Raw genomic sequence first — 19000 nt, 5'->3', positions numbered from 1 at the left:
CGCGGAAATGATGTATTGCTGTCGCTCACCCATGTCTCCGACCAACGACGGTTCCTATACTTCCCCATCGTCAGCAGGGAGGAGGAGGAGGGGAAGGGAGGGCTGCGACTACGGTCATAACCAAGGCCCATACATAGTAAGCAACCAAGAAACGCAGCACCTGCTGGCATCGTCGTCGGTTGCTGGACAGTAGGCCGCTGTTGAGCCAATCCCAGAGCCGCGTCACCAGCAAATGAAAAAGGTGTCAGTAGCGAGGCCTAACCACATATGTCCGAAACGAGTGAGATGGGCCTCTGGCGTCGATCTGAGCAGATGGACCAGACGATGCAACTGGTACAAAGGACGACCGACGGCAATGCGCTACCGGGCCCGGGACGGTCGACATGCCGGCATGCCTTTGTGGCCTCGTGCGTGCGCGATACGGACAGAATGAATAGCCTTGCCCGTTGCATGCCGGGGCCCAAAGGGCTTGATGACGGGTGTGTGTGGAAGCTGTCATCCGTTGGGTGAGGGCTTTGCTCTCCTCATTCATATCTTCGTCTTTGCCCATTAAACCCTTCCTACTGCTACCACAGGCCGCCATCCTTCGAATTCATGCTCTCGTTACCGAGGCCAATTGGGTCCCACCCTGCATAACGTCAGCGACTAGCCGTGGCTTGTAAGTTCAGCCCTGAGCCCTGGCGTGTACCTTGGTATTTATTTGCGGACTGCGCTTGGTCAAGAGAGGGGAGGGGCATCCTCCTAGACTTCCGCACAGCCCTTCTGCCACCGACTCATAACCAACATGGCGTCTTCTCCCATTACCGTCCCGTGTTCGCAATGTCCTGCGACTCGTGTACTAACAGACGTCCCAGCATGTCAACCCTCGAGCCGTAGCGGGTGCAATGCTGCTCATGTCGCCAGCTGATGCCGCAGCCAAACATGGCCATGTACATTCACCACCACACCGCGAGCCTTCGCCCGCGAGAAATGGCTCTTTCCTCGCCCAGATGCCTCTGTCCATCCTTGGTTCCTTTCTGCGCGCGCAAACTCCCTCTCCGTCGCAGGCGACAATGACCGCAAAACATGTCGACCATGTACAATCCATTCCTGATCAGAAGGATGGAATGACAACCCCCCGTCGAGATCCTCCCATTTCTCCCGCTCCTTCGAGACCTGTGTCCTCCGGCAGCAGCGCAGCCGACTCGAGGTCGAAGAAGCGCACTCCTCGCTCAAGGACGTCCTACCTAATCGCCAAACCCCCACAACCTGTCAACCCTCGGTCCAAGTTCCACATACGCCCCAAGGTGCTCCTGCAACTACACCAGGTGATCGAATCACAGCGCCCGAAGCCTGTCTACGAAGTCATCCCTTTCTCCCTTCTCCCGCAGCGATCCACGAGGCGCCTCGCTCGAACCTTCAACACACGGGAGAAGCTGGGGCCTAAAGACCTGCTGATCGTCAAGGCTGAGACGTATAGTAGCAAGGAGGAAGACGTGAGGTCTGATGATGAGCGATGGGGTTCACGAGAAGTGATTGGCGTCATAATTCCCGGCAAGTGTGAAAAAGGAGTCACGGGGAAGACGGAAATCTGCATGGACGACGGGATGAGCCGCTGGGAGGTGATCAACATGCCGAATGGTGGCTATGAGTTCAATACTACCGACAAACATGGCCTGACGCTGAAAGCAAGATGGGTGCTAAAGCCTGCCCATACCCGTCGAGTGTCGGGCATGTCGACTACTTCCCAGTTCTCCCCCACACTTCCGCCTGGACAAGAGGACAAGAAGTTCACATTCAGTACATTGAGCGCCAATTCAAGGCGCCACCCCATCATTGCAACTATGACTCGAACTCGCATAGATGTCCTGAATTCCTATGCGAAACCATCAGCAACATCGCCGCCTACACCAAGTTTCCCGTCCTACACCCAGTCGCCTGCTGTGACGCCTTCGAGCATCGACATGAACTCTTTTCTAGATAACGCAAGCCTTGCTCTTCCCATCGAGACTGACGACGCCCTGCGACACTTCATCGTCGTATCAGGCGTATGGGTGGCATCTCAGAACTTTGGGTCACCGGACAACAGCCAACCGTCGACTCCCTCGTTGACTACATCTGCCACCTTCCGCCCGCCAAACCATCGCACCGTCTCCATGTCTTTCATCGAGTCTCCTCGATCTACCTCGCCAACTTCCACCATCGACGAAAGTCGCCACTCGTTCTCTAAACCGTTTAGACGGAGCGTAGAAAGGCTCCCTCGTAGCACGAGCTTCACGGAGCCTGCCTCGTCTCCCATGTCAACTAAAACCTCGCCAACCTCCTCTCCTAAACTGAAGACCCGCGGGCGCCGAGCAAACTCTACCGGTAACACTCACTTTCAAAGCATGACGGGTAGCATGAGGAAGCGCTATGGGATTGCTTTTGAGGATGCACCCCAGGAAAGTGAGGAAGAGAGGCAGACTAAACGCAGCATCGAACTGCTTCGAATCAAGGAACTAGCTCTGCCGTCTCCCCTCGAACAGCCCACTATCACGGTGCCTGTCAAAGAACCTCAGTCGAGACTTGCCTCTATACCCTCCCCTATCATCATCCCTCCTCCCTCCGACGGTCTCATAAATCCAACACCATCGCCCCCTTTATTATCCCTTCCAACCCCAGATCCCAAACGAGCCAGGAAAACACAATCCGCGTACAATCCAATAACCACCGCTGGACTGTGGGATTCTGGTGTTACAGAAGGCCCTAGCCTCAAAGCACGACCAACAAGCATGTTTGTCATGGACGAGCGAAAGAGGAAGCAGGAGAAGAAGCGCGGGCAAAGTAAGAACAAGGAGAATAGGAAAGAAGATAAGAGGGGGTCTGTAGAAGACAAGGATTGGTTAGGACTAAAGAGGAAAAGTGACTGGTACAAGTACAAGATTAAGCTTGGCCTCAAGGAGCTCTTCAGGAAGGGGGAGAAAGCATAATTGCAGCTTCCCTGCATACGCCTCGCGGCCCTTTTTCTTTCTCTATATACTGCATGGCGAACTTGGTAAAGTTACGTCTCTGGCGTTCTGGGATCCGGGCGGCTCGTTGCCTGCTACCCACGGGCTGGTCCTTTGGAATCGGGCCAACCCCGGTTTTTGCATAGTCTTTTCGCATCCTGTAAATAAACACCGCTCTCGACCTAGAGGTCTTTTTTCGGAAATGTTGACTACAACCGTTTATACCCTTTTGAACCACTCTAGCCTTTTAGCTACGGATGACATTACTAACTCTCTGACGCCTCTATCCTCTAAGAAGAGCTGGATGATATTGCTGTATACAACCAATTCAACCACGCACTATATATCCGCCAAGGCAAATCAAGTACGACCTCCAGCTGTCGCCCTTGCGATCACCACTCACTTCGACGTGAAATCGTGGCGTTCATTGGTGAATACCAAAGCAGCCAATCAGATACAAGACGCGCCGCACTAGCGCGATTTCCCTGCAGACTCCGCTAACAACGCGAACCAAAACAAGCGTCGCCTCCCGTAAACACGACTCTGCACTCCACCTCCTCACCACAACACCTTCGTTTCTTCTGCACGATAGAGTTTATACCCGCTCCACCTTTGTGAGCTTGCGTTTTTGCTTTCTTTTCCCTCACCTTCTTGTCCTGCGGGACCTGGCAATCAGCCTTTGTTTGCCATGAGCGACTCGCTTCTCGAAGACTCTGTCTTCGACGAGGGCGCGAGCTCAGATTTCGCGCCGCCCGCCAAACCCGCAAAAGCAGTCAAGGCTGTAAAGGCAAAAGCAGCGCCAAAGAAGGCAGCGGGGCCACCGAAACCGCGAGGACGACCCGCAAAAGATGCTTCCGCAGCTGCCAAACCAAAAGCAAAGGCCGCGCCCAAGAAAAAGCCCAAGGACGACTCAGACGGCGAGAATTCAGACATAGATATGCACGATGACCCCTTAGACAACGAAGAGTCGCTGCTTGTGGATACTCCTCCTAAACAGAAGAAGGCGACTGCGCCGAAGAAGAGCAGCGGCCAGCCGCTTGCTGATATTGCAAACGAGAGCTTTGGCATGGACGGCTCGGACGATGGACTAGCTGCAAAGCCCAAAAAAGGCCCAGCAGCCGCCAGTAGCAAGTATCAGATGGTAAGTGCTTAGCCAGAGCATAATGGGCTAGAAATCTAACTCAGGAGCAGCTTACGCATTTGGAACATATTATGAAGCGACCAGACACATACATCGGCTCCGTAGAGCGGCAAACCGACAAGATGTGGGTATACAACACAACCACCGAGTCTATGGAATTCCGCGACGTGTCCTACGTTCCTGGTCTCTACAAGATCTTCGACGAGATCCTAGTGAACGCGGCGGACAACAAGCAGAACGATAAGAACATGAGCGAGATTCGAGTGACGGTAGATCGAGAGACTGGTGAGGTCTCCATCAAGAACGACGGCAAGGGTATTCCCATTGAGATACACAAAGAACACGGCATATACGTCCCAGAGATGATCTTTGGCCACCTCCTCACCTCCTCGAACTACGACGACAATCAGCAGAAGGTCACTGGTGGTCGAAACGGTTACGGTGCAAAGCTCTGCAATGTCTTCAGTACCGAGTTCACGGTCGAGACAGTCGACGCGAAGCAGAAGAAGAAGTACAAGCAGACCTGGACAGAGAACATGAGCAAGATGGGCAAGGCCAAGATCACCGACATCAAGGCCGATGACTATACAAAGGTTTCCTGGAAAGCGGACTACAAGCGATTCGGTATGGATGGTATCGATGACGATTTCGAAGCGATGGTCAAGCGCAGAACCTACGATATCGCTGGTACACTTCGAGGCATCAAAGTCTATCTAAACGGCGATCGCGTCAAAGTCACTAGCTTCGCAAAATATATGGAAATGTACACCAAGGCCATCTCGCGCGAGCAAGGCAAGAGCGAGGAGGATACGCAAAAGGACGTTATCATCACCGACAAGCTCGACCGCTGGGATATTGGTTTTGCTGTTTCTGATGGATCTTTCAACCAAGTCTCTTTCGTCAACTCCATCGCCACGACTTCCGGCGGCACGCACGTCAACTACATCGCGGACCAGATTATTGACAAGCTTATGGCGATCGTCAACAAGAAGAACAAGGCTGCCGTAAAGCTCAAGCCCGCCCAGATCAAGAACCACATTTTCTTGTTCGTCAACTGCTCCATCGTCAACCCTGCGTTCACCTCCCAGACCAAGGAACAGCTAACGACGAAGTGGAGCCAGTTCGGCAGCAAACCTGTCCTAAGCGAGAAGTTCTTAAAGGCAATCGAGAAAACCGAGGTCATTCAGAACATCATGCACTTCGCTCAGCAAAAGGCCGACCAGATGATGAAGAAGACAGACGGCAACAAGCGTAACCGCATCAACAACGCCAAGCTCACCGATGCCAATAAGGCCGGAACCAAGGATGGTCATTTATGCACTCTTATTCTCACCGAGGGAGAGTCAGCCAGTGTGCTTGCCTTGGCTGGACGTGCTGTTGTGAATCAAGATCTTTTCGGAGTATTTCCCCTGCGTGGTAAGCTCCTCAATGTACGAGATGCCACCGTCGACCAGATCATGAAGAACGTCGAGATCCAAAACATCAAAAAGTTCATGGGTCTGCAACACAAGAAGGAATATACTGTGGCAGACATGAAGAGTCTCCGCTATGGCCATCTGATGATCATGACCGATCAGGATCACGACGGTAGCCATATCAAGGGTCTACTCATCAACTTCCTTCAGTGCCAGTTTCCAAGTTTGCTCAAGGTACCCGGCTTTCTCCTAGAGTTCATCACTCCCATCGTCAAGGTCTGGAAGGGCGAGACGAAGAACCCGCGAAGCCTACGAAGCTTCTTCTCCATGCCTGAGTATGAGGAATGGAAATTGCAGCACAAAAACGAGAAGGGCTGGGACCACAAGTATTTCAAGGGATTGGGTACTAGCGACATATCCGATGCCCAGTTATACTTCAAAGATTTGGATACACACATGAAGCGTTTCCAGGTCATGCGAAATGAAGAAGAGCAGCTTATCGAACTCGCTTTCTCGAAAAAGAAGGCCGACGCGCGTAAAGAGTGGTTGCGCGAGTTCGTCCCTGGCGACCATCTCGATCTTACTACGCCTGAGATCTCCTACGATGACTTTGTCAACAAGGAGCTCATTCTCTTCTCTATGGCCGACAATTTGCGATCTATTCCATCTGTCATCGACGGTCTGAAGCCTGGTCAGCGCAAGGTCCTCTATACCTGCTTCAGGCGAAACATCAAGAAAGATGTCAAAGTCGTGGAGCTCGCCGGTTCAGTTTCTGGCTCTACGGATTATGCTCACGGTGAAGCGTCAATGCAAGGCACAATTGTCGGATTGGCACAGGACTTTGTCGGCTCCAATAACATTAACTACCTTGAACCTAGTGGTAACTTTGGTTCGCGTCTCAAGGGTGGCGCCGATGCTGCCAGCGCCAGGTATATCTATACCCGCCTGTCACCATTCGCACGACGCATCTTTCACCCTCATGACGATGCTCTCCTGAAATACGGCGAGTCGGATGGTCATAAGATCGAACCTGAAATGTATGTTCCAGTCCTTCCAACAATTCTCATCAACGGCTCCAGCGGTATTGGCACTGGTTGGAGCTCTGAAATACCCAACTTCAATCCAATGGAGATCATCGAGAATATCAGGCTTCGTATGCAGGAGGGAGCTACGAAGGAAGACATGAAGCCTATGATTCCCTGGTACAAGGGCTTCACCGGTACGACTACAGAGCTCGGCAACGACCGCTATCAGTTTGCAGGTACCATCCGACAGACTGGTGAGAACGAGATCGAAGTCACTGAACTGCCTGTTCGATACTGGACTCAGGACTTCAAAGAGAAGCTCGAAGAGATAATCAAGGCCGAGAAGACCCCATCCTTTATCAAGGATTACATCGACTACAACACCCCAGATCGGGTCCACTTCATCATCAAGATGGAGGACAAGCATATGGTGGCTGCTCTAGCAAAGGGTCTCGAGGAGATGTTCAAGCTTTTCAAGCCGCAATCGACCACAAATCTTGTTGCTTTTGACGCCCATGGTCGTATTCACAAGTATGCCACTGCTCTTGATATTGTCGAAGAGTTCTATCACGTCCGCCTACGATACTACGAGAAACGAAAGCAGCACCAGCTGGCGTTTATGCACAAGGAGCTGTCGAGGATGTCCAATCAGGCTAAATTCATCCAAATGATCATTGATGGCAAGCTCATCGTGTCAAAGAAGAAGAAGGCAGTCCTTGTTCAAGAGCTCAAGAAGCTTGGCTTCACGCCTTTCCCCAAGAATGACGAGGCTAAAAAGGCGGGCGAGGTCGAAGACTTCCAGGAAGATGACGACGAGTCCGAAGAGACGGAGGCCGAAGTGCAAGCAAACGACTACGACTACCTCTTAGGCGTAAGTACCCTCTCAAATCTCGCTCATCACTTACTAACGTTGCGTAGATGGCCATCTGGTCCCTGACCCAAGAGCGAGTTGAGAAGCTACTCAAGCAGATCGGCGAGAAGGAGGAAGAGATCGATACGCTCATCAAGCTTTTACCAAAAGATATCTGGACCGTCGATCTCGATGCTTTCGTTGCTGAATGGAATCTTCAGCTCGAAGAAGATTCGAAACGTAAGAAGAAGATTGCTGCCGTGACCCGCCGCCCCTCTCAAAAGCTCGGCATTGGCGCAGCCAAGGGTGGCAAGGGCAAAAAAAAGAGAAAGATGGACGACGGTGATTCGGATGACTCCGTTTCGGACTTTGGTCCCGTTAAGAAGAAGACCAAGCCGAAGAAGGAGGGTTTGCTTGGCTATCTCCAACAGGATCTTCAGCCTAAGAAAAAGCCAAGTGCGGCGGAGGCTTTGAAAGGCAGTACTGCGTTCGGATCCACAGCTCCTTCGAAGCAAGGTACATTGTTATCACATCTTGTCAAGAAGGAGGATACGCCACAGACCGATGGCGCGTCAGACAGCAGACCTGCCACCGCAGATTCTACTTCGGTAGCACCGAAGAGAGCTCGGCCTGGCGCCACGAAGAACGTCAAGAAGCCCGCTCCAGTCATTGACTCAGATGACGACGACTCGGATGTCTTTGCTGCAGTCGCCAAAGAAGTCGAGAAGAAGCCTGCCGAGACTATCACGACCTCCCGTGCCGCTCGCGCCAAGGCAGCGCCGAAGTACAACCTCGGTGATAGCGATAGCGATGATTTAGATGGCGACGATCTCCTGGGCGATGTAAGCAGCATGGTGAAGACTATTGGTGCTGGCAACAACGGTGCGCCCATGTTCAAGAAGACGGTCTCTGCCCGCCCTGCTAGTAACGGAAGCGCTGCTGGAGGTCCCAGGCCTGCGAAGAAGGGCAGTCTCATCGAGCTCGACCCCGACGAGACGAATTACGAGGGTCTCATGCCTCAATCTTCACCTCAACGCCCCGCTCCTCGTACTGTCAATGACACTATTATGAGCTCCGATGATGACGACTTTGGTCTTGTTAAGAAACCTATCGTGAGCAAGTTGCCTGCTAAGGCTGCGCCTAAGCCCAAGGTTGCTGCTGCGAAGCCCGCGCCAAAGCCCAAAGCAACGTCGACCATGCCAACGGTAAAGAAGACCAACCCTCTCAGCCCCGCAGCGAAAGCCTACGCCGCTAAACTGGCGAAGACTAAAGATGCGCTTGCCAAACCTGCCCTGAAGGCCAAGAAACCAATCACCATCGACTCGGACGATGACGAGACCATGGAGGATGCCGATGCGCTCGCTGACGAGATCTTGTCTGATGAGGACGATGAGCCTACGCCGAAGGCGGCACGCGCCCCAGCTGCTCGACCCGGTCGAAGGGCTGCTGCGGCAAAGCCAGCGAAGTATGTCGTCAGTGATGATGAGGCAGATTCAGATGAGGCGTCTGAGGCCAGCTTCGGTGACGACAGCGAGTAGACGACTTGCCTCAAATCGTGCAGGGGCAGATTATGAGCTCAGAGGGTGTTTGATACCCGGACGGACTGGCGCTGACGGCGTTTTCGTGTGTGGATGATATTTCTTTACGACTCTCTTCAAAGGATCACTGTAGGCGTTTGGCTTCGCCTTTTCATGTCTCTTCTCGGATATGTATAACATAGGAATTCGATGAATTACCATAATAATCAGCGTTACTACACTTCTTTTGCGCTCTTCCCAGAAGCTTGTGCATTCGCTTGATTTGATCGTCGAGGCTTCTAAGTCTAAACAGGGAAAGGTTCACGCAAAGACTTCCATCTGCAAATATCTGCAGAGGTAGATACTCCTTACCGTTCGTTGTGAACAATATACAAGCATTGATTCACTGCAGCAAGTACGAAGCGCAAAAAGGAGGTTAAATGGCACATGTATCATCCTTCAAGGTAAATTCCCCCAACTACTGTCATGTTAAATCTCTACCTTACGAGTACTGCACCATCAGTGCTAAAGGTAGCACATGCGCCATTCTTGTAAAGGAAGTGTATCTCCGTGTACCGCTTGACCGGCGCTCGCACCCCTTCTTGGCTTTTTGGATTGGAATATCAAAGATTTGTGTAGGGTTACCGTGCGGCTACTTGCGTTTTCCCGCAAAAGGTTCACGACATTGGGGGCCAGAAAAAATGCATGGCTGCAGCGGCGAACGGTGTGTTGGGGGCCAGCATCCGTAGCGATAGGGTTGTCATGTCGCGTCACTGTGGCGGCCACGTTGAGGGAGATGAATGTAGGACGAACGGTAGATGTAGGACGATGGACGTGGGACAACGCCCTGCGAGGAACTTGATAGGCTTCTAGAATACGAGAGGAGAGAGGGTGGGGTCGCGGAGTATGCAGCTTGTGTTCAGGAACGAGTGGATATGACTAGTCGATACTCTGCAATTTGCGCCTTGAAAAACGTTATCAAGAGGCCGCCCAGGCGCGGCGCTGTGCCCGACGGCTTGTACTACAGAATGTGCTGGCCGGCGGCTATAGCTGGAAAAGAAATGCAAGTGACTAGAATGAGGAGAGTTCGAGGACTGTACTTGGATTAGATAGTAGAGCAACATAAGTAAACAACGTGTAAAATTGAGTGAACGATATAAGGAAAGAGAGGGGTAGAATATATGGAACAGTTCAGTATCCTGACAGAGTTGCCTATTTGCTCACATGGTTGCTTCTTTTCGACAGTTGTGCTCCAAAGACTCGCACAGTAGCACGTAGCTGTCAAGCTGTCAAGGACATGGTGCCATACCACTGGCGTGGCACCTCGCCCCCCTCTGAGCATCTGACCAGACAGCCTTGTGGATCAATCGCTTCCGAGCGCAGTGTTGCATTGCAAGCTCCCTGCAGTTATTAGAGAAATCAGCCTAATAGGTAAACCATCTCCACCATGGCTGAAAAGGTAAGTGTTTGTGCGATATGTTGTCTTTCCAGGTCTATGGAGTGGGCTACTCTCGGGCACTATGTTAGCCTCATTGTAGATATAGGACTAGCCTTTACGATTACAAAGCCTATAGTAGCGTCAGCAGTAAGACCAGTAGATAGGCAGCAGCGTGCTAGAATTGTGAGTACATATCATCAAGATCGTACGTGCGATTAATGGCGAAGCGGCTTCTTCGCATCGTCGTACTGTGCGCAGACTTTCCGCAAAGATTTCGAACGCAGATCTGGGTACAAAGACGAAAGAGGTCATGACAGGGAGGACTAAAAGGGTAGTCCCGAGACGATCTCATGGTTCTACTACTTTCCTCGAATGTGAACCCGTTCCTACCTAATATCACAGCTTGTCCGACCATGCCAAAAGCGCCATAAAGCTTGATTGCATCACAGCAGCTGTCAGTAAGAACCTACTACAATGACAGGCCCCACTTGCCCTCGAATCCTGTATGTCCCAACAAGATTACTCCAGGAAGTTGTGTGTCATGGCGTCGTCATCTGTGCCGCCGGTTCGCAGTGGTTCCTGACATGAGGACCGGACATTGTGCCTTTGTATGGCAATCATCCGAGTATACCACTGTACCCTCCCGGGCTCTTTCAGCCCGAAGAAAACCGCTTAGAGTTACCATGTGCATCGCCCGTAACTAGGCGAGGATTTTGGGGGTTAGGTTGTGCAAAAGTGGTCTGGTGGGACACTAGTCTGGCAACACTCGCTGCCCATTCCGTGTTGAGGCGGGTATTGCACATGTCCAATACGTCACCCGTCTAGCACAACACAATAAGAGTTTGACATGTCCGTTGCACGATGTGCTGCAGCTTAGACATCGGATGCCTATTCGATTGTCGGATGATGGACCGAGTATGTTGTGGGATGATGTTAATATGCCGTGGGAATTGTATGGTAGTGCTGCAATGCGGTGACAGGTTCAAGCCAAATTCGAATGCGGGGGGAAAGCGAGCAAAGGGCGGGGGCTCTTTGTAGGCTCTTTTGTGACAATCGGTTGCAGAGGAGTTTCTGATTGGTGGATCATGTTGCCGGCACTACGAATTACAGTTAATTTTGTGTGCGGGCGGAAATAGTATGTTTAAAGTTGATCTGAGACTTGTGAGCTATATGAACAATTTGAAAGTAATGGAGAAGCATCGGAAGAGTGACGAAGTGTCTTGAATCGGAGAAATAAGTAGAATGTGTCTATTCGACTCTAGGTAGATCGGCAGATGGCTATGTCGTAGCGGTAGTGTTGCGGTCTCGCAAAAATGGTCCTACAAGTACGCTACTCCCGTGTCTACATCTTGGGTCAACGATCGAGTGAGGCACACCGCAGGCCAAACTAGCTATATCAGATTTGCAGGGGACACTCGACGAAGTATGACATCTTAAAGAGACACGACATACCCAAGTTTGGGGATATAGACAGCTTTGGAGCGCAGGTACTACAGAGGAATATAAGTGTTTTGAACCATCGATGCCACCTCGTCATACGCTGCTAAGCCCAACATTTTGAGTCAAATGTTGGAGTTGAGCCAATTAGCAGAGTGATGATGTTTGAGAACGGCTCACTAGTAAGGACTCCATGATTTGTTTTCCGAGCTGGACTCCTCTTGGGGACTCGAAGACGGCCGTGCGTAAAGTCAAGACATCAGCAGAGTTCCTTGACCTGGCCCCTCACAAGTTCGACCTGCTATGGAGCAGCTCACAAAGTTACGATGGATTTTCGTTAACTTTGCCGGTTCAATTTACTTGACCCATCTATCATCCCACTCGAACGGCTCTGTGTAAGCGCGGAAGCGGCAGGAATCCTTAGCACGCATGGCGAATCGATAGGGTACGACTCGTCTCCACTTGGGCGTTCTGCGGATGACCAGCAGTCTCAGAGGTGCTTCAAAGCTTCAACCAACTGGCCAAAACAATGAGCCAGTTCCATGTACAATTTCACGCGCTCCACCCTGACCGGACGGCAGTGTGAGTTGTTCAAGGCTCCCACCGCCGGCTACGCACAGTGACAAGGGGCTCAGGAGTAGGTATCCAAAATATCCTGCGAGATGACGCCGATACGTCAAGTTCGACAGAGAGCGATTCCAGAAGAGTCCGGAGGCGCCTCTCATCTACCGGTGGTCACGGGTTGCGACAGCTCGAGCTGCAGCTTGGCCTTTGTTTTCTTGAGCGGTCTGCGGTGAGACAAGAACACCGCCTCTTATTCAAAATGGCCCACAAGCGGTCAGGATGCACACTGACGGAACTAAAACAAAATCCTTTGTTGATAGCTCTCCGGTGAAGCACGCCCTAGACAAATGTTCTTGTCAAAAGCCTAGTGTCGCAAGCAAGTCGACAGTTTGTAGGAGGAACGCCATGTCTCATTGAGGAGGGAAAGATCCAACTGTGGGAGAGCAAGAGCTTCTTGCTCCGTCGTAGCAGAAGTCAAATCTGGCGCCATCAGAAGAACAAGCGAGTGGGGGCAGGGCGGCATCTCTCGAGTATCCCCAAGAAGAACAAGACAAAACACACCGACAATGTGTACGCGGGAGAGTTCCTCTATCGGGCTCGCAATTTTGCGAGCTGGGAACCACGTTTGCAATGTGGACAGCCAAGGAATGTACGTGCGCTTGTACTTCACGGGTGGTTACAGGTACACAGCATAGTGATTCGCTCTCTCATGCCATGTTGACAGGCTGACCTAGTATTGTAGGAGAATGCCAGCGAGGCTGCTGGACAGCTACCAATTAAGTCTCCGGTGGGGGGCGATCGCGCGTAGTGGACGCAGTTCAGTAGCACTTGGCGATCTTTCGATATCTTCGCAATTCGTGCTTGAGAATGAAAGAAAACTCATGAAGCGACTCATTTCCTCCTCTTATAGTTTTTCATGACAATGGAAACCGAGCATATTCATTCCAATCGACTGACATGTTGCATATTTTGCCAGTGCTGTGAACCACTGACAATCGCGTCGATACTACGAGCTCGCACGTCCCTTTGCTCATTGGCAATGTTTTGATCGTTGTCATCTCAAACGATCCCTGAACAAAGGATGTACGGTAAAGGCCCCAGTCTCCATGCAGGGTTCACTGCCGGAGGGAGTGTTGGACGCCGTGCGACGCTGTTCCCTCGATCCTATCCTCCCACTATCGCAGTGTCCGCCACCCAGTACTTGCTCTCGGTAACCAGCGTTTGGTCCAATTAGTGGATTTGCCGTCTCGCAACCTATCAAGCCATATAGTGCGCATGCTGAAACCCTAATGTCTACTTGCACACCGGATGTCGTCTGCAGGACGCTTGGACAAGCTTTGGCGACGCGCTTCCGCTAGAGGTAGCAGCTAGCGGACCGAAGAGAAAGCAAGATATGACCTGTTAATAGAGCTACAAGTACCTTCGCTAGTTTTCAGCGAGCATCGGTCATCTTTCCTTTAGTGATTTCGTCCGAACTGGTCGTTGGAAGAACAAGTACCCAGTGGCTTTCGTCCCGCTGTTCAACCTCTCGTCGCAACCTGGTAATGACAGCGTTTAGACATTCCATTTCCGGTTTTGACATCTGCTGACTTGTCCCAACCCCATAGCCAAAGTCACTGGCTGAGCTGTTTCCTTGGAGTAGCCGAGCAGGACTATCCGTTGGACACCACGCGAGGGCCGTCTAATCGCCACGGGACCGAGCCGTTTGTCTGAAGGAGCCACCTTCATATTGGGTCAAAACCAGTGTTTAGCGCACACCTTTCCACTGCAAGATCTTCCAGTCTCCGTCAAGCGTGCATTATTGTGAATTTGGATTCCACTCGTAATACGTACGTTGCGGAAGCTCGCTATTTTCGTTTCGCGAATGATCTAATATTGTGTAGGTCGCATTTTTGGGCAACGGCGCTCTTGTTCGACGGTTTCGCTGGCTCATCGTATAAGGTAATCGTCCCGTCCTCGTGAGCAGTCTGCAAACGCGCTGGCCGTCAGCCTCCTTTCCCCGATCACTGCCACCAAATTCATCTACCCAAGGAACTCTCTCGTTTCACAACAGCTTGTCTTGATACCACAGCCTGGTCTTTGCTTTTTCAAGTCCGCCATCCTTGCAAGGTGGAGTACTTTGTAACAAGTCCCGACGTCAACAACTTGAGCCCTACCAAGTCGAAAGTAGTCCCACGGCCGCATTTGGACCATGCAGATACATAAGCTGCTCAACCCTTCCTTTGCTGACCGCGATGGGTATCGCGACTCGTCGCCAATACCCGCGTCCTTGTCCCGCCCGGTAGCCTCGATCGTAGTTCCAAAACGACAGAAGGTCCCTAAGGATGCTCCAATCTTCTCAGAAGGCAACAACATTGTAGGCTATGTGAACTTCCCTCCTCATGAAGCCCGGGACGACCATGATCTCAAAGCTCAGCACCAAAAATTCCAGGTTTATCCGTTGGGCGAGATATACAAGAAAGGTATCCGACACATCCCCTACAACAGTGATAAGAAGGACTTCCTGGATAAAACGGGACGCGATGCGTTCGAAAGTAAGCCTCGTTCCGGAGCATGTACTGCTAATGTAAGACTAACCGAATGGCAGTGTTCCAGTACACCTACAAGAGACCTGGTGACGAGAAGGAGTACGTAGTAGTCTGGGATTACAACGTCGGTCTCGTTCGTATGACGCCTTTCTTCAAATCCTTGAAGTACTCAAAGGTGAGGATCGCCGCCGTCTGAGAAGGGTACAGTCGCTGACCAGTGTAGACGATGCCAGCTAAAGCGCTGAGGGAGAATCCAGGGCTGAAGGACATCAGTTATAGCATCACAGGGGGTGCTCTAGTGTGTCAAGGTCGGTCGAGTTACTTTCCAAGGCCCGAAGGCGATTTACTGACCTTGTTAGGGTATTGGATACCCTACCATGCTGCCAAAGCGATTGCAACAACGTTTTGCCATGAAATTCGATGGGCACTAACTCCGGTGTTCGGCAACGACTTTCCTTCGTTGTGTCTTCATCCGAAAGATCCAAACTTTGCAAAGTTTCTCATCGATCCAGCAATCGTGAAGTACTGTGCCCTCGAAACGATTCGATTCCGCACAGAAGGCCCGTCGTACCGCGTCCTGAATTCGAGCGTATCGTCGCCCGTCGAGACACCTACGATGCCGTTTGGCTCACCGCTATGGAAGGAGAAAGGAACGAAGCAACGCCATGTGTGGTCGGCGGATGTTGAGAGCGGATATGGCACCGACACGGATCAGAGCGATAAATGCCACTTCTCGCCACAGGTGTCTCCCCGTGGTCAGGGTGCGTGGACATCGGTTAATATGTCGCAGTCCCCATCCTCACCACGCACAGCCAATTCTTCCACCATGGGCTCGCCCGTCAGCACTCGAGGCCCCCCGGTGCTGATAGCGGCAACTTCGGTTCCAGGCGGATACTACGACGAACCGTTCCAGACGAAGCGAACACTCTCCAAGGTGGCCTTCAGCGACACTTGCGATGGCGACACGTTGAGTCGACCTCAGACCGCCGCTACTATCGACAGCGACGGCGGGGATGAAGTCCATTCGCGGGGCGATATCGATGCGGCGGAGATGCTACTGTCGCTCAGTGCGGCTGACAAGAGGTTGCCGCCGCCAAAGCGAACTCGTCGTGGGTCCAAGTACTAATAAGTCGATCTGGTGCCCCACCTTCCTTCCTTCCAGAACGGCTGGGGGTGCCTTCCTTCTCGTCACGTATGACGTCTCTCGGTTTCTTCCAGCGCTCATTGTTGGCACTCGCTACGCTACTTGCATCAAGTCTAGCCCTGTCTTTTTTTATGGTTTATGGGGGCGTAGTACTGGCACCCAGGAGTAGTTATTGAGCATCGCTTCAAATTGACGTTTGTGATATCCAGCGGCGCAGAATTGTATCATAATGGCTTTGGGGGATGGTATACTGGAAAAAATTGTAGATAAATGTAGGCTCCCTGGCACTCTATGGATAACGTTTCATAATCTCACCATCGTCACCATTGCTCATATATACCATCGCGTAGGGTGAGCTCACTTTGCAGTCGCCTTTGCCCTCAGGCTCTCGATCTTCTTTGCGGTCCCAGCGATTGTCCGCTGTGAAAATGGAGGTATACAGTCAGTACATGTCTCAGATGTAGTTTATATAGAATTCCTTACCTCCTCGTCCCAGATGTACGTGACGCTTTCGTGCTTGACCACCTCGGCAGCCCACTTCGAGAAGTTGGGAAGTGCGTCGAAGCCTGAAACGACCGATTGTGGGATAAAGCCATGTTTCGCCAGCGCGTAAATACGTAGGATGAAAGGTGCTATTAGAGCCTGCAGGACCGTTAGCCATCTCGCACAAAAGCTATATACTCGTACGCCCTATCTCTGAGGCGCACAAAGTGTAAATTATCTGAACTTACCTCGGCCAGCGTAAGCTTCGCGCTCCCGCCAAAGAATGGTTTCGCATTCTTCAACAACGGCTCAATCTCCTTACCCACAATATCCACGAGCTCTTTCGCTAGCTTCTCCTTATCCTCATCGGACTCCTTGAGTAGGATCTGGAACCAAAAACTGCCTGCCTTCGAGAACCAGGTGTCAACGAAGAAGCCGATGCGCGCACGGGTCAGCGCTGCATCGGCGGAGCCAGAGGCGGGGAGGAGGTGCGAGGGATAGGCATCAGCGAGGAACTGCGAGACGATGCCGGACTCGGTAATAATTTCACCGTTGAAATCTATGGTAGGGACGAGACCGCGCTAGACGAAGACATTAGCATGGCCATAGTATGTGCAGGAATCAGTTCTTGAATATGAGCGTACCGGGTTAATCTCAAGATACCATGGCTCCCTCGGCGTGTTCAAATCGATGATAACCTCATCAAACGACAATCCAAGCTCCTTAAGGACGATATGCGAGCGGTGTGCCCAAGGGCAATTGTGGTTGGTGTATAGAGTGATCTTTGGGGCGTTCCCGTTGACTTGAGCCATGATGATTGTACGAGTCAGGGTGTTATTGAAGTGCGTCAGCAATGACTAGGAGTTGGTGCGGGGTGATAGTAGTAGGTAGTATTCGAAAGATCGGTGCAAATGCCTGAAGTGAAGTCGGAATGCTTAACTTTACAAAAGCAGGTCAGTATATGTACGGCCTTTGAAGTCAGAAGTTTCCCCGCTGATATTCGCGGATCGGTGTTGGCTTAGAAATCAATGTATTGCATCAGAATGCCAGTAGATCGCATGCTGGTGTGGGGTATATCCTTTCGCGAATGATAATAGCAGATAGCGCCGCAACCCCCCGAGCGTTTTCGCCCGTGTACCATGCGGAGATGCTGTGCTGATGTCTGATCCAGCAAAACAAATCGGCCAACAGAAAAATGCACCCCCAGTCCGACGCCAGTATGTAATGCAGTATTATAAATTACCCACCGTCTCCCGGGTCAGTTGATGATACCGTCACCCTCAACCTTCCATTCCATGGCATTATTGTCGCTCTTCTTTTTCGCCCGGCGCTTCTCGTTGCGCAGACGCCGTTTCTCTTCGGCCTCCTGCTCAAGCTTATCCTTATTCAACTGTAATCGTGCATCGAGATCTGTGACCTCGAGAAATTTATCCTCGTCTCTCTTTCGCTTCAAGTATCGTAGGCGATCTCGGACTTCTTCGAGGGTAGCGCGTCGTACTTCGCCCGACTGGCCGGTCGCGACCAAATGCTGCTTGCTGTTCAAATGTTCTACGTATTGGATATTGTCCCTGAGATTCATTAGCATAGTCCCATAGGAAACGCAGAAGTGCAACACACTTAAATGTAAGATCACAAGCCTGACAGTATGCGCCTGCTCCACGCCCCCTCTTGCCCACAGCAGCCGCTGCTGAAGTGAGCGTCTGCTTGCCAATCATTTTACTCCAGTCTATCCTCTCGGACCTTGCTTCGGTCTGCTTCAGATCCTCGGGTGTGGAGGCTCGCCCTCTGTACGTCTTTCCAGCAAGCTTTGCCTCGTATCTTTCCTTTCCTTCATCGCGCTCTTTTGCCTCTCTATCCTTCGCCTTCTTTGCCATTTCATCGCGGTCCCATGTTTTCCTAAAGTCTGTGTCGCCTCCACCACCATTCGCTCCATATGCTCCTGCTTTACCACTCATATTGGACGATTGTCTCGCGCAAGATGCGCGATCTGGGAATTGTGCGAAGACCGGTATCTAAACACTAAGGGAAGTATCGATCGAGTTTGAGGAGTTGGCGATGAGTCTTAGGGGTCAGGATTCCCGTCTTAGGAGCTGTAGCGTTCTGAGCTTGAGACTCCGACCAAAGTTCACTGCCAAGAAAAAGCACAGACTCCATCCGGAAGGCAGGTATTGCCGACCTAAGACGACGAGAGACGGTTTCTCACACTAGGTGTAGTTTGTTTTTTTGGGATTACAGATTACAGATTAGATTACAGATTACAGCAAATTGTACCACTCCATGAGATGTTGTCATATGAAGGTTCCTCATTACTCAGGGTGACAGAATATTAGACTTTAAAGCACTTTGATCAAGTGTGAGTAGCGTACATTGAATTGATATACAATCTGCCTGCTGCTCCGTCTTGTTATGACCGCTCATTATCGTTCATGAGCATCAAGGAGTCCTATTGGACGGGTAGTTGCCACCCATCAACGACAAGTCATTACGAGAAA

The 19000-nt window shown here is 51.5% G+C and overlaps 5 protein-coding genes across 5 annotated transcripts; 3 read left to right on the top strand and 2 right to left on the bottom strand.

The window, feature by feature from the left end:
• Positions 1 to 893: 893 nt before the first annotated feature.
• Positions 894 to 2948, top strand: K460DRAFT_376816 (uncharacterized protein; the record flags this gene model as incomplete). Its single annotated transcript, XM_040934922.1, has 1 exon — positions 894 to 2948. One exon carries the CDS (start codon positions 894 to 896, stop codon positions 2946 to 2948), a length of 2055 nt encoding a protein of 684 aa, XP_040787941.1.
• A 561-nt stretch (positions 2949 to 3509) lies between these two features.
• Positions 3510 to 9389, top strand: K460DRAFT_395049 (type II DNA topoisomerase). The gene is made up of 3 exons (XM_040936029.1): positions 3510 to 4107; positions 4158 to 7418; positions 7466 to 9389. The coding sequence occupies exons 1-3, from the start codon at positions 3655 to 3657 to the stop codon at positions 8933 to 8935; spliced, it is 5184 nt and encodes a 1727-aa protein (XP_040787940.1). The 5' UTR covers positions 3510 to 3654; the 3' UTR covers positions 8936 to 9389.
• Positions 9390 to 14135: 4746 nt separating this feature from the next.
• On the top strand, positions 14136 to 16007 carry K460DRAFT_337511 (DNA-binding domain of Mlu1-box binding protein MBP1; the record flags this gene model as incomplete). Its single annotated transcript, XM_040931012.1, has 4 exons — positions 14136 to 14887; positions 14941 to 15056; positions 15105 to 15189; positions 15241 to 16007. The coding sequence occupies exons 1-4, from the start codon at positions 14545 to 14547 to the stop codon at positions 16005 to 16007; spliced, it is 1311 nt and encodes a 436-aa protein (XP_040787939.1). The 5' UTR covers positions 14136 to 14544.
• Positions 16008 to 16275: 268 nt separating this feature from the next.
• K460DRAFT_366259 (thioredoxin-like protein) lies at positions 16276 to 17518 on the bottom strand. The gene is made up of 4 exons (XM_040933332.1): positions 17153 to 17518; positions 16757 to 17089; positions 16509 to 16667; positions 16276 to 16445 (listed from the first exon to the last, which is right to left on the bottom strand). The coding sequence occupies exons 1-4, from the start codon at positions 17318 to 17320 to the stop codon at positions 16383 to 16385; spliced, it is 723 nt and encodes a 240-aa protein (XP_040787938.1). The 5' UTR covers positions 17321 to 17518; the 3' UTR covers positions 16276 to 16382.
• A 248-nt stretch (positions 17519 to 17766) lies between these two features.
• Positions 17767 to 18463, bottom strand: K460DRAFT_282726 (uncharacterized protein; the record flags this gene model as incomplete). Its single annotated transcript, XM_040928592.1, has 2 exons — positions 17767 to 18076; positions 18126 to 18463. The coding sequence occupies 2 exons, from the start codon at positions 18461 to 18463 to the stop codon at positions 17767 to 17769; spliced, it is 648 nt and encodes a 215-aa protein (XP_040787937.1).
• Positions 18464 to 19000: the final 537 nt, after the last annotated feature.

The sequence above is a fragment of the Cucurbitaria berberidis genome (assembly GCF_010015615.1).
Source record: "Cucurbitaria berberidis CBS 394.84 unplaced genomic scaffold K460scaffold_3, whole genome shotgun sequence".
NCBI classification, from domain to species: domain Eukaryota; kingdom Fungi; phylum Ascomycota; class Dothideomycetes; order Pleosporales; family Cucurbitariaceae; genus Cucurbitaria; species Cucurbitaria berberidis.
This window is presented reverse-complemented; position numbering and strand designations above follow the sequence as displayed.